The 14704-nt window shown below is 40.3% G+C and overlaps 1 protein-coding gene across 1 annotated transcript; it reads right to left on the bottom strand.

Annotated features, from left to right (window-relative positions):
• Positions 1 to 10100: 10100 nt before the first annotated feature.
• On the bottom strand, positions 10101 to 14432 carry adgb (androglobin). Its single transcript, XM_087792431.1, has one exon. It carries the CDS (start codon positions 14430 to 14432, stop codon positions 10101 to 10103), a length of 4332 nt encoding a protein of 1443 aa, XP_087648557.1.
• Positions 14433 to 14704: the final 272 nt, after the last annotated feature.

Raw genomic sequence — 14704 nt, 5'->3', positions numbered from 1 at the left:
CCATCAAAGACGAGTAAAGTCCAGACAATAGTTCCTCTTAAAGCCAACAAAGGCTTTTTTTTCTCAGCGTGGTGCCCGAGGCTGAAAGTGATCAGCATGTGGATGAGCAGCGTGTGAATCACACTTGTTTCCCAGACACAGGTTCTCTTCAGAGACCCCCCCCCCTCGACCCCCCCACAAACACCCCTCGATACTTAGGCCCCGCTGACCTTTGGTGACCCGGCAGAGGTCAGTGCGGCGTTATATCATGTCCAACACCAAAGGCAGGAGTGCGTGCAGGTCATTAAAAGTGCAGGTTCTTCAGCCGCACATATGTAGGTGCATTCTTTGGAGTTCAGCTGTGGAATGAACGTCGTCCACATGACTCACTGTCAGGGTTTGTTAGCAGAGGCTTTTATCACCTTCTGTCGAGAAGGTATTTAAGGGCCTTTAGAATTTGAAATAGTTCAATGGTAAACTTCAAATTTACATTTATTTAATTCAAATGTAGATTTTAAATGCATTTAATTATTTTTTGTATTACTTAAACCATTCAAAATTGAAAGGTTGGATTTGATTTTTAGAGAATTATTTAATTCTGTTATTTGTATATTGAAAGGTTGAATTAGTATTTTTTATAAATCATTTAATAAAAAATATATATTTTCAAGACGATATAATTTTATTTACACAGAGTTTGATATTCTACGTCTTAATTCTATTTTTCTTACATTTGTGGACTTTTAAATTCAACATAAAAATGTTTATTATGTAATAGTAGCACCAGACAATAACAAAAGAGCAACTCGATCAAAGTAATAGTCGCACCATTTTTTTACATTTTACATTTGATTTAAAAAAGCTACAAAATGAAAAAAAAGAGTAAGAATATAACATCTCTGTGTGGAAAAAAACACACTCATTCATTTTGAAAACGTTTAATTTTTAAACAAACAAACTCATTTTTTATTTAATTATCCAATTAAAAATGTAACCTTTCAATTTAGATATTATTCAATTATTTATAAAAGATGAATTATTAATTTTAAGTATTTAAGTTTTCAATAATTGAAATGTTAAATAAAATGTTTTAGTATTTTACTTTTGGTGCTGATATACTTTAATATCTGGAACTCATTTGTTTGTCTTATGTTGTCTTGGCCTTTAAGAGTTTTTAAATTTGTATGTATTTATAACCGTGTATTACTTTGGGTTTTTCAAGCGCTTTGTGACCCTGGTCTAGAAAGGTGCTTTATAATAACTATTACTTACTTACTTACTACCAATATCTTTTCTTGTCCTCCAGTCAATTACTTTATCCTTAATTATTCAAACTTTTACAAAGATCATTTTCATTTTTAATGATTTTCTTTCCCTTAAAAATAAGGGTTTGTCTCCTGTCAGTCTATAGGTGGTGTGAAAGTAGATTTTTTCATCAAACTCACTTTCCCATCTCATACCCCTATATCCCGTTTTCTACCACTACTCACTCCGACCAGCAGGGGGTGGCATGTGCAGAATCAACGAAGAAGATCATTCTCCAGCAAAGACGAACTGACGTTGCTGAAACAGATAACTTTGTGCCAATGTCTTATTAATCATTTTTTGTTTCCTTGTTTTTATCTGGTCTTTGCTGTAAAATCCAATTCAAAGTTTATATTTTTTATTTCTGTTGCTGTTTCAAGCGTTTTTTGTCTAAATATTTCTATTTTTGTGACTTTTGACTTTATTTACTTATTAAAGTACATTATAAATATTTAACAGTTTTCTTTTTCATTTTCTCTTTTTATTCAAACAAATATCTTTATCTTTATCTTTATCTTTATCTTTAGACTTAGATTGTGTCATCTTGTTCTTTCTCTTTATGTTCTTCTTCTTATTTTATTTTTTATGTATTATTTTCTATTGTTTATGAAAAATTGCTGGCTATTGGAAAAAAAACAATTTCAAATCAATAAAGTTTTACCTTACCTTACCTTACCTTATATGTTCATATATATTCTATTGAAAATAATGTTTATTTTTATTTAAAAAAAAAGTGTTTTGGGTTATTTAAAAATGTATTTCATTTACATTTACAGAGCCTAATGGAATTTAATAATGAGGTTGAATCATCAGACGTAAAGCTTTAAATCAGGAATTATGAGTGAAAAGTTTGGGGATTTGAACTGAAAGATTAACAGCCGAGCATCTGGCGTCGTCATTACAAAAGCAGCTGTGGGTGTGATTCACGTCCTAATCGTGGTTTGTTGCATCTGCGGCTCTCGTGCAGCGCGACATGACCACGAGACGCTCACGTTGTCAGCACTTACGAAAACACCAGCAGCCTTTTGCCTTTTAAAAATAAAACAAGCAGGTTTTTAAAATTGGAAGGCGTGTGAAAGAATAATACGCACTGGTCTGGTGGTGGTTCTGTTGCAGGATAGTGTGGAAGAAACTTTTGCAATGTTCTGAGCCAGGAATCTTACAGGAAAACTAACAAACTCAACACATAGTTGCTGAATTTGTCGCTCAACACAACCTGCTAAATGTATATTAACTAATGTTGTTTTGGGCTGTCACTCACAATATCTTTTATTGCTAAATAAACCTGGATTAAACAAGCTTGTTGTTCCTTATAAGTTGATTGCTTTTGTTCATCATTTAGATGATATATAAAGAATGTTTAGTAGCTGAGTTGATATTTAGTTCATTATTTGGTACTTTAGAATCACAAACAAAATACAACTCCATACAACAGAAGCAAGAAAGTTGGTTAAAAAATAACAAAAAAATAAAATAAATGTTAATATTGTTTTGTTTGTAGAACCTGGTTTAATGCTGAATAAAAAAACTATTTCTGGCCATGAGATTATAAAAGAGCGCTGTACACTGAACAAAGTTCAAAGGAACAAAGTTAAAAAATAACAATGAGGAAAGACAAAGGTTTTTCTAATATCTTATGTAGTAGTGAATTTAATATCAGTTAGGTTTTTATTTATTTAACTTCACAATTTTTTACAGAATCCTTTAGGTAATTTATTGAAATGGACCGAAACAATTTTAGTTGCAGTTACTAATATTGTATTTACTCAAATAGTTCAACTTTATTAAACATTTCAACGTCGAATAATGTCTCTGGAAAAAACGCCACAATGAAGGGATGTAATAAAGATATAAAAATAAGGAATCAAAAATGAAATAAACACAACAAACATCACAACATTGTTACGAACTGCACGAGGGACCCTGTAAATAAAATCAAAGGCTTGAAATATAAGGTAAGGTAAGGTAAGGTAAAACTTTATTGATCCCTCAGGAGGTCTCCTTTGGGAAATTGTTTATGCACCAGATCAAGTACTGGGTTCTGAACACTTTTAATTCTTAAACGCTCTTTGCATCTGAAGCTTTTATGTCAAAACCAATAAATGATTTACTCGCCATGCTAACATGCTAACACAGCTAACATGCTAACACAGCTAACATGCTACAGAAGGACAACCATCTTTTCTAGGCTGCAGTTATTTGTGCATCAGTTGCTAAGTGTGTCGCATGAAAACAAAAAAAGTGTGTCTTCTACATCATGATGCGAGACCCTCCAGCCGGGCTTGTGGCAGCGTGGCCTGGGGGGGGGCCTCGCATTCATTCGTAGAACCGTGGTTACGATAGATAACCGGGTTTCTTCAATATAAAATAGATCTTCAGTTTCAGTTAATATCTTTGGAGTTCCTGCAACATTCGGGATCTTCTCTCGGATGAAACTGGATCACTAAACCTTGAAATTCCACACAGGTTAGCCACAGTCGGCTCAGGTTTCAGGGAAGCTGTCAACTCACCGATTTCTCACATTTGTGTGTTGAACCAGAACCAGGGACAAAACGACCGGGTTAAGTCGAGCCTGTGTGTGTGTGTGTGTGTGTGTGTGTGTGTGTGTCTTCTTACCGCCGTCTTTGTTTACACGTCTCCTCCTCGCTCAACAATCGCATCACTGTTGAGACGCGGAAGTCAGGTGGAGTCTGCGTGGGAAACGTTTATAGCAAGGAAGCGAGAAAATATCTATGAAATATGAGAGTGAATATCACAGTTTGAAGCAAAAAACATCCAACGAATGGAAGTAAAAGGAGATTCTTGTGTTTGTCCTGAAACCATTAAATAACTTAATACTGTGGTCAATATTGTGGTTCACCTTACGCTGTTAATAGGATTATTCTTTTGAGTCACAATACTGTGATTTAATTCTATTGTAAAATGATATATTCTAGAACATGAAGCTACTTGTCTTTGTTAACATTCTTGCAAACAAATGATTTATTTGAACATCAGATAAACTTCCAAACAACCACAGAACTTTTTAAGTCCTACTGTGAGCTTCTTGAAGGAGTCAGTAGATCATCAAACACAGAGAGAAGATCATTCCAAAGCTTAGGAACAACAGTCTGGAAGGATTTCTCTCCTCTGGTCCGGAACCGTGTTCAGGAACCATCAGTAGATTCTGATCCACAGACCTCAGAGCCCGAGCTGGGGTGTAAGGCTGGATCAGATCACTGATGGAAGGTCTGACCATGAATAGATCTGAAAGTAAGAATCAGAATTTTAAAATTGATCCTGAAAGAAACTGGCAGCCAGTGAAGAGTTTTAAGGATCAGAGAAATGTGAGTTCTTCTACTAGAGCAGCTCAGAATTCTCAATGCAGAGTTTTGTATTAATTGCAGGCAAGACAGATCCTTCTTGTTTAGACATGAATACAGAACGAATGAGCAAAGAAAAAGAAAGACTGAGAAACCCCATCACTGGTAATTAAAGGACCAATTTCGATTCCCACCATTCTGTGGAAGACTAGGCATTTCAGATAGCATAGACGAGCGCAACTTTCATGCTACATCTGTGATTGTTTCAGGTGTTGATACTGTAGCCAACAGACCCCGGGTACAGTACCCTTTAATTTATGTAACATACTATAAAACAAATGTAATGTTCTCCTGACTGACCTACAAATGTCACCTGAGCCAATCAGCAATTCATTTTTGGATTTGTAGTGCTTCCTTTGATTAGTCATGTACTATAATGACCTTGTAATGTCCTAAAATTTAAATTCTTTATTTCACTCATGTTCTACTCACCCTCATGGCGACTAAGGGTTGGGATTATCTTCAGAGTAATATGTTCCTGTATTTTGAGTTATAAACAAACATGTTTGTTCATTTTAATGTAGCAACTGTAGCTCAGTTGATTTCATCTTTATCTTGTTACCATTTTCCTTTTTTTTTATTCTGTATTTTAAGACCCTGCTAGGCTAGCTGCTAGGCTAGCTGCTAGTAGAAAATCAGTAAAGTTAGAATTTCAGGTAGACTATCACTTCAAGCACATATAATATTAAAATGTGATTTATTAGATTAGATTATATTTAAATTACATTTTACTATATCAAAAGCGACCAGCAGCTTTGATTGGTTGGCTGGGCGGCAAAGCATTGTGGTAGCTCTTCATGTCACCGTTACTTAGAGGATTGTTGAAAGGGATGTCACCTCGTATGCAATGTTGACTTTGGGTCTCTTATAAAAGTTGTTAATTTGATCAAATCAAAAATTAAACGATAACTACTTTGCAGATTTGGCTTAATACGTGCGCGGCTACACTTGATCTGATCCCTGGCAACAAGCTGAGGGATGGGAAGGCGTTAACTCCAGTCAGCTGTCGGCTCCGCTGAGGAAAAAGGGTCAGCGACGAAATAGAAATAGCCGTGATTATTAATAACCCAACAGGTCTGACAATGAACCGACAAACACTCTCCTCTTTGGTTGATCGTTCGTGATCTCATCTGCATTTTCAATCAGGCGTATCTGCCTCTTAATCAACACATGAATGATGTCGATGATGATGACGGCGACATCAGAACCTGCAGCTCCAAATAAACACATGGACTCATGAAGAGAAGCATGTGGTTAAAGAGTGAACGGGATATTTTAGATACATTTGATGCGTCCTCGGTGTGTGTGTGACGGTGTGTGTGTGCGTCTGTGTGCATTAGTCTCAGTGTTTAATGCGGTAGAGCAGGACGCCGGTCTCAGAGGGGGAACATGAACATTGCATTAACCTCTGCTGCACCCAAACACCTGCGCGTCCAATTTATCCGAGCGAGACAAAGAGCACGTAGACGAGGAGGATCAACCCCAGACCTGGACTTACCCCGATCCCAGAGAAAGAATGTTAGACGGGAAGGACAGCCTCCGTTATTAATAAATAATGTTATAAATAAATGCAAGTGGAAGGATCACAAGAAGCAAAGAGGAAGGAAGGACGCAGGGAAGGAAAGAAAGTAGGATGCAAGGACACAGGGATCAAATAATGAAAGGAAGTGAGATAAAAAAAGAAAGAGGAATGAAAGAAAACAGAATAGAGGAAGATAGAAAAGATTGAAAAAGAAGTAAGATGTTGATACGCAAGTGGGGCAGACAGGAGGAAATAAACTGATAAATGAAAGAATCAAGGACAGATGGATAGAAGAAATAAAGAATGAAGGACGGAAAAAAATGCAGAAGGAGAAAAGGAACAAAGGAGGACGGAGTGGAAGAAAAACAATAAAGGGAGGAAAGGTAAGAAGGAAAGAAAGTGATAAATAGATGAAGGTAGGAGGGTAACTGAAAGAAAAAGTAAGCAAGGGCATGATGAAGGAAAGAATGAAGGATGCAAGGACACAGGGATACAATAATGAAAGGAAGTAGGATACAAAAGAAAGAGGAATGAAAGAAAAACAGAATAGAGGAAGAGAGAAAAGATTGAAAAAGAAGTAAGGAGGGAAGTAAGATGAAGAGGCAAGTGGGGCAGACAGAAGGAAATAAATTGATAAATGAAGGAATCAAGGACAGATGGATAGAAGAAAGAAAGAACGGACGGAAAAAAAATGCAGAAGGAGAAAAGGAACAAAGGAGTGGAAGGAAAACAATAAAGGGAGGAAAGGTAAGAAGGAAAGAAAGTGATAAATAGATGAAGGTAGGAGGGTAACTGAAAGAAAAAGTAAGGAAGGGCATGATAAAGGAAAGAATGAAGGATGCAAGGACAGAGGGACAGAGGAAAGAATATAAAAAGGAAGAAAGAAGAACAGAATGGAGAAAGTAAGAAAATAAAGAGGTGAGGAAAGTAAGAAATTAAATAAAAGTATGAGGGTCACAGACAGCAAAGGGAGAAATGGACATGAGGAAGTAAATAATCAATAAATTAAGAACAGAGGGATAGAAGAAAGACGTACACATATAAAGAAAGAAAAAGGGAGAAAAGAAGTTGAAAACACTAAAGAAAATGAGGGAAAAGTTAAGCGAGGCAAGAGGGAAGGAGAGAAGGAAATAAATAGGTAATGAATGAAAGTATGAGGAATACAAGAGGAAAGAAAGGAAGGAGGGAAGTAAAGAATGAGACAAAGAATAGCAGGAAGTAAAAGATGAGCAGAAGGGTTAATGGATAAGAAAGGAAGGATGGAAGGTAAGAAAGAATCAAGGATGGACAGGTTAGGAGAATGATAGAAAGGAAGGATGAAGAGACAGAAGGAAATATTTTAGATAAAAACATCATTATTGAATGAAAGAAAAAAGGAGCGGTGCAAGAAAAAAGAAAGGGAAAACATTAAAGAAGTATCTAAGACGGTGTCAGGAGGAAAGAAGATAGATGGATGGAAAGAATGAAGGGAGTCAGGAAAGAAAGAAGGAGGGTAAGTAAAAGTACAGATAAAGGTCAGCCTGAAAAGATCAGAGGAACTGGAACTGAGGAGGAAGTCAGTGAAAGAAAAGCAGTGACAACCAGAGATCAACAGGGAATAAAGTGAGATGGAGGGAAAATAAAAAAGAGGTCTGTAGGGGCTTGAGACGGGAGGTCGGGGTCTGCAGGAACTATCAGGAGTTGAAGGATTCATGACTCGTCACGTTGTCACATAAAGCAGCGGCGTCTATTTATAGAGTTTGTATGGAGAACATCATAAATCCTACGAGTCGAGGCGATGACGGAGCAGCGAAGCAGAACCTCACGCAGACCTTCTGTTTACCTCCTTCATCTATAATGCAGCGAGGCCACATCTGGCACTCCAGCGCCGATTGTTCCCTCGCACGTGGAGATCAGCGTCGACGAGACGTCGTCCACGCCGTCCGCCTCTCTCTGAAGACGCTCAGGAGTGCTTCGCTGTTATTGGAAATTGATCTCAGTCGTAGAACGTGTTCGGGTCGTCGTGGGATTTCAGGATCCGACGGAGGGAAGCTGTTCGACCGGCGTCTGCCGGAGATCCAGTTACCGCGGGTGCATTAGGTTGATGAGAACACCTGCTCCCATTATTATCCTTGTGGGTTGATGAAGCCTTGAATATGACCCGGATTAACGATTCATGAGTCGTCATCTTTTGCCTTCATCAGAGCCGAGATCTTGATTGGAACTAGCTACATTTAACCATTGAACTGCATCTGTCATTTTAGGATGATAGTACTGATGAGGCGTAAATCCTAAAATTTCCCCCAAAATCAACAGCCTTATAATCTGATGCGCTTTATGTATTAAATCTGGTTGTATTTACTGAGCTAGAATCGTTTTTATGTGGTACACGGCTCTCAAAAATGTGTCAAAATGTTTAGGACTTTGGTAAGCTACTAAGCCACACTGGGAGGCAACATAGACTTCACAAGGCTCCATAGTACGACTCCGTAGTATTACTACGTAAGGTTATGTGATATATATCCACAAGGCTCCATAGTATTACTCCGTAAGGCTACGTGGTATATCTCCACCAGGCTTCATAGTATTACTCCACAAGGCTCCATAGTATTACTCCGTAAGGCTATGTGGTATATCTCCACCAGGCTTCCTAGTATTTATCCACAAGGCTCCATAGTATTACTCCGTAAGACTCTGTAGTATTACTAAGCAAGGCTTCGTGGTATACCTGCACCAGGCTTCATAGTATTACTCCGCAAAGCTCCATAGTATTACTCCACAAGGCTCCATAGTATTACTCTGTAAGACTCTGTAGTATTACTATGCAAGGCTTCGTGGTATACCTGCACCAGGCTTCATAGTATTACTCCGCAAAGCTCCATAGTATTACTCCACAAGGCTCCATAGTATTACTCCGTAAGAATCAATAGTAGTACTAATTAAGGCTACGTGGTATATCTCCAACAGGCTTCATAGTATTACTCCACAAGGCTCCATAGTATAACTCCGTAAGACTCTGTAGTATTACTACGTAAGGCTACGTGGTATATCTCCAGCAGGCTTCATAGTATTACTCTGCAAGTCTCCATAGTATTACTCCACAAGGCACTGTAGTATTACCTCGCAAGGCTCCATGGTATACCTCCATGAGGCTTCATAGTATTACTCCGCAAGGCTCCAAAGTATTACTCCTTAAGGCTCAGTGTTATTACTTCCTAAGGCTCCATAATATCACCTATCAAGGTTTTCTGGTTTTGGTCCTGACTATTGAGTCTTGTGGAGTAATACTACGAAGACCCTCTGCCCTTTATGTACCTCATAATGAGCTGTGCCTTATAGTCCGAAAAAATACAGTAACTTTTGTTAGTGTACTTCTATGCTTAATGTTATCTGCCCAACTATCAGGAGTGAACAATGTACTGGGTCTGCTATGAGGGGCAGTCATTTCAAATGACACTTTAAGGATATCTGAGCTTCTGGCAAAACTTTTCTAAAAAAAAAGCAAGGGTAACATAACGCCAGCAGGCTCCAGTGTGCCCTCATGGGATATGAGACTCGTCCGCGGCCTCATCCATTAATACATTGGAGTATCAAATTTGTAGAAGCCATTTGGATCACTCAGTGCTCATGGAGCGGCTCGCAGTAGCAAAATGTTTGGTGACCTGTTCTTTAAAGCCTTTTGATCATCGTTGTTGTTCCCTGCAACACATGTTGGGCATTGAAGTACGTAATGGATTCAATTCAAATTAGATGGTATTCAATGTTTGAAATGCTTTTTTTTGTTGCGTAATTTACCGCAAAAGAGAAATACACATGTGTCACACATTTGAACTTCAGTTTGTGAAGTATTTTTCTAAGATTGAAACCAATGTGAATGCATCTTTATATGTGAATAACCAGGGGATCGAAGTGGCATGAAGTACATTTAATCAAGGTTTGAGTTTGAGATACATCTAATGTGCCTCTTCATGATGACTCTGATGGTTATGGTGGTGGTGATGTTGGAGACCCCTCAGATGTTCTTTGGTGTCCAGGAAATGCTTATGATGATTCCACACTTCGGTCTGCATGGTCGTGTATGTGTCCAACTGGTGTTTCATCAACTCCTTTCTGTTCCCTTCCTGCTGGTCGCGGTGCACTAGGACCTCTTCTCTGATTCGTCGATAGGTCTGGATCTTCTCCAAGCGCTCTTTCTGTCTGAGCTCCTCTACCTTGTTGTCCAACACGTTAACAGATTCCTCCTCACGTCTGACAAAGGGAGAGTAATCCATTGGACGGAACATGTACAAGCTGGAGAGAGCCATTGGTTCCTGACTGGAGCCATCAAGACCGATAGAAGAGGCAGCTTCAGCAGCAGGGATGTCCTCCTCAGTCTCGTCCGGGAAGGTTTCTTGCATGGATTCTTCTTGGAACTGACTTAGAAAATCCAGTCGAGACTTGTAAGCTTTAGCAGCGCGCCCTTCTTCTGCTGTTTCCCAGGCTGTCTTGATGGCCTTTATTTGGTCTATTCTTTCCATGTCCTTTTGCACCACAACACCTTCACCTTTGCTTTTTTCAACAACGACACGCAAAGTCCAGTTGGGTTTAGTCGTATCAATGGAGATTTCTGGCTTACCCGGGGTTTTTACTTTGCCTGCCGCAGGTTTACCCTTCTTTTTGTCAGCTTCAACTTTACCTTTACTTTTAGGTGAGCTGGGTCTTTCCTCTTCAATGGGTCCCTCTATATTCACTTTCATCTCATTTTTCTCTCTGACATGCATGGTGATAAAGGCCAACTGAGAGTCGTCCAACTCCCAGCTCTGATAGAGCACCTCAGCTTTCAGAAAGTAGTTGTGCTCTATCGGCTCCGTGGAAGTTTGCATGGATGACGAGTCTGATCTCAGGGCTGAGCTGTCCTCGAAAAAGATTTCAGTCGTATTTTCTTCCTCTTTGGCTTCCCTGTCATCTGACATCTCCTCAGAAAGGTCGGTGGGGATTTCGTTGGCAAAAAAGTAAAAATTTGGAATTAAAGCATGGCCTTTTGCTGTTGTGCTTGCCATCTCTGTTTCCCCATCCAGAATGTAAAGACGTATGAAGACATCCAGCTTGGAAGTCTGAAACTGGACTGTTGCTAAAACGTCTGTCTCCACTGTAACGCAGTAGCAGAATATTATGTTTTTTTCATTAGGAATATAGTAATCCCTAATCTCTTTCACTGCAAATGTGTTAATCGGACCATCCTCCAACAGTTGAGCAAGTGGTTCTCTTGTACCAATTAAACGCAGTCTCCATTTTAAACCCGTAGGAGGGGTTTCAGGGGTGACCGCCTCCGCTAGAAAGGTATAACCAAGCTTATTGGGGTGATAGACATGAGGGGGGATTTTTTTGAAGAGCGTGCCGACCTCTTCTCCCGTGTCATTGTCAATGACATGTAGTTGACAGTTAGGGAACGGAGAGTCGATCTTTGGGAGAAGCAACATCTTCTGTGGAATCACAAAAACTTCTCGAAAGATCAAGGCCCAGAAGCTAGAGAGGTCCTGCAACGGTACAACATAGTCCACATAGGAGATTCGAGTTGGTTCATCGTGCTGGCATGGATATAGTTCTGATTTGGTCTTGTAGTGACCAATGATGTACAGAAGCAGATAGGCAGTGTTTCTGTCTATGTCGTGTTTAACCATGGTCCACATATCATAAAGGACTGTAGACACGTTGACGTTCTCTTTGGTGCCATGTTTGGAAGCTTGAAGCATCTCTCTCACCAAGTGGCGCCTGAATGCAGCTTGTAGAGTAATGACTGCCCGAACCTCTGCTTTAGTTGGATGACGGTCTATCCAGTTCTCTGGCGGATGCCCCTGCGCTTCCAAAGAGGGGGCGAGTTCTCTGGTTATAGTGGCCAAAAGTTTGGGGTCAGCAGTTAGGGACATTACAGCAAAGTTTTCCTCCGTTGTCAGCATCCTCCCAAGGGCCTCCAACAACATGTGATAGACTGCAGAGTTAAACACCTTCTGCAGTTCCCATTTTTCATTAACTGTCTTAATGTGTTTGGGACAAAAAGCTTCTTCCAACGTTCTCCTCAGAATTTGCTGATCATGACCATCTTTGAAAGAAGCTACTAAATCCGACAGAGCATCCATGATGGACATTGCCTGCTGAGTGAAACGAGCGCTTTCCTTTGCAGAGTGCGGGATAATAGTGTCTTCGTCTCCAAAAACAAAGGGTGACTTGCTGCAGAGGTGAATATGGTAGCCGAGTTTTGCTCTAGCATGGAAGGCTAATACATGCCGCCCTGGGGGTAGATTGAGCATGATTGCCTTTGAGGACATGGTCTTGACAGTCATAATATGGAGTCTGAGCTTTTGATCCTTCCAGCAGTGTGGCTGAGCAATGAGAACTGCATTACTGCACCTCTTTTCCTCTTCACTTTCAGTCCAAAGAAGCAGAGCAGAGAAACTGATGAGAATTTCTGATGGTTCAAGACTATCCACACAGAGGTAGTGAATCCCTCTCACTTCTGCACAATCAGGCTCTGCCACAAAGAAAAACTCTGTCAGTGCGGCACTTGAGGCAGAACTCGTTGATGACGCAGCAAGACACATTGCTTTGGTTAAGATTGTGCTTTTCAAATGTGTCACCTGGAACTGATACTCGTATTTTTGGGGTTTATGAAAGACTAGTAAAGTCTGAAAACAGTGGGCAAAATCATCCTTGTCAATCCAGGTTTCTTTCAACATGGACTTTATAAGAACTGGAGGATCCTCTATTTCCTCGGGTTCATCAGGTTGTTCATCATCTGTTTTTTCCTCTTCATCTTCTTCTTCCTGAACATCTTCCAAAGGAACATCGTCTTCTGCACCACTTCCAGACTTAGGCGCAGTGTTAGTCTGTGCAGGCTTTTGGGGTTCTGGCTCGTCATTTTCATTCTCACCCTCAACAATGGACATCAGATGCGACATATAAGATCGTATCCTCTTGGGTTTTGACTTAACCTCTTTTGTCTCTGTTTCTGGTTCCTTAGTTTCACTGATGGAAACGTTGAGGGCAATGAAAGGGCTGGAGATCTCGATAAACTCCTCTGGTTTTTGCAACGGGCTTATCCTTGGCTCATCTGTTATTGTGATCTCCTTCCGAGGGCGGATAAGTTTCCATGTAGGCACAGCTGCTGGTTTTAGTGGAGGTTCTATAGGACATGCTCGGGTTTTTGTCAAAAGCACAATGTGGCTGAGAAGCAGTGAGAGCTCGTAACGCCGCAGATATTCAGAGAAATCAGCCATTTGCTTAAACCCTGAAGAATTCTTTTGTGGCTCCTCATTGTAGAAAGCGGCGCAAACCAATATCTCTGGCATGCCGTCATCTGACACGGACTTAATGCTGCCGGGTTCCTCCTCAACAGAATTACTTGCTGCAGGAGGCTCAACTTCCTCGACCTCCTCCTTATGCGAAGTCTCCTCTGGGTGGGTAAATATCGGAATGTTCTCTTGCAAGAAATCCCAGATTTTGTTCATGTTCCCAGGCTTTATGAAACTGATCTCTGGGATCCAGCCCGTGAGATTGTGGATGAAGGAGAAGTCGCCCATCTCTCCTTCCACTTCCGACACTGGATTAGTGTTTGCAATTTTTATAAGTGCTTTTGCTAACAACATGGGCCACAGCTCTGACGGACTGGTCGAAATAGGAAGCAATGGGTTATTGTCCTCATCAAACGGTATGGAATCGTCCACCGTTATCTTCCTCCAACAACCCATCCAATATAACCGGACCACATATTTTCCAAAGCTGTTGTATAGCGGCATGTGCCCTTTCATGACCTTGCAAAGGGAGTAAATATGCTCCCAAGGATTCCAGTCCTCCCTGCACGCACTGTTGCACAGAGACCAAACAATGTAGATCTCGCTAATGATCCACCTCATCAACTCACTACAAATCAAATGACTGTTTGGGGTGATCAGGTCAAAGAAATCCTTGTCCTCTACGACCACGGGAGAATTGCTGGGCATAAAATCAACCGGGCGCTTCCAGCAATGAACCTTCAACGTTTTAGGCAGACGGACTTTACCCTCCGGGTCGTCGAAGAACGGATGCACCGGACTCTTGGTTCTTTTCCCTTCGTCGGGTGCTTTGCTCGAGTCCCATCGCTCTTTGGCAATGTCTGCATCGTTCCACTCTGGCCAGATGAAAGTTCTGGTTCTCACCACGGCCTGGCTGTCAGCGGAGGAGAAAATCTGCGAAGCTGTCCTTGTCTGTTTGCCTGGGACGTTGACTTTGCTCGAAGGTGCCTCCTTTTTCTTTGACTGTGACTTGGACATGGTGTGTCTCGACTGTCATCCTTTTCTGGTAATAAGAGCCTGTGCTTCGATGTGTCTCTTTTTATCCACGTTAGACCTTGATCTTGTCAGTCTTTCATCTTCACTTTATTTACTTTAATCTCACTTAAATATGACTTTAAAGAGACCAGATGCCTTTGTTTACAGAGGATAACAGTTGTGTAGCTCTTTAGCTTGTATCCACAAACATACATAAGTATGCTTGGCCTGTTTTATATCTAAAAGACTAACACATTTGAAGTTGTGGCTTATTT

This window comes from Callionymus lyra, chromosome 5, assembly GCF_982586985.1.
Source record: "Callionymus lyra chromosome 5, fCalLyr1.hap1.1, whole genome shotgun sequence".
Classification (NCBI taxonomy): domain Eukaryota; kingdom Metazoa; phylum Chordata; class Actinopteri; order Syngnathiformes; family Callionymidae; genus Callionymus; species Callionymus lyra.
This window is presented reverse-complemented; position numbering and strand designations above follow the sequence as displayed.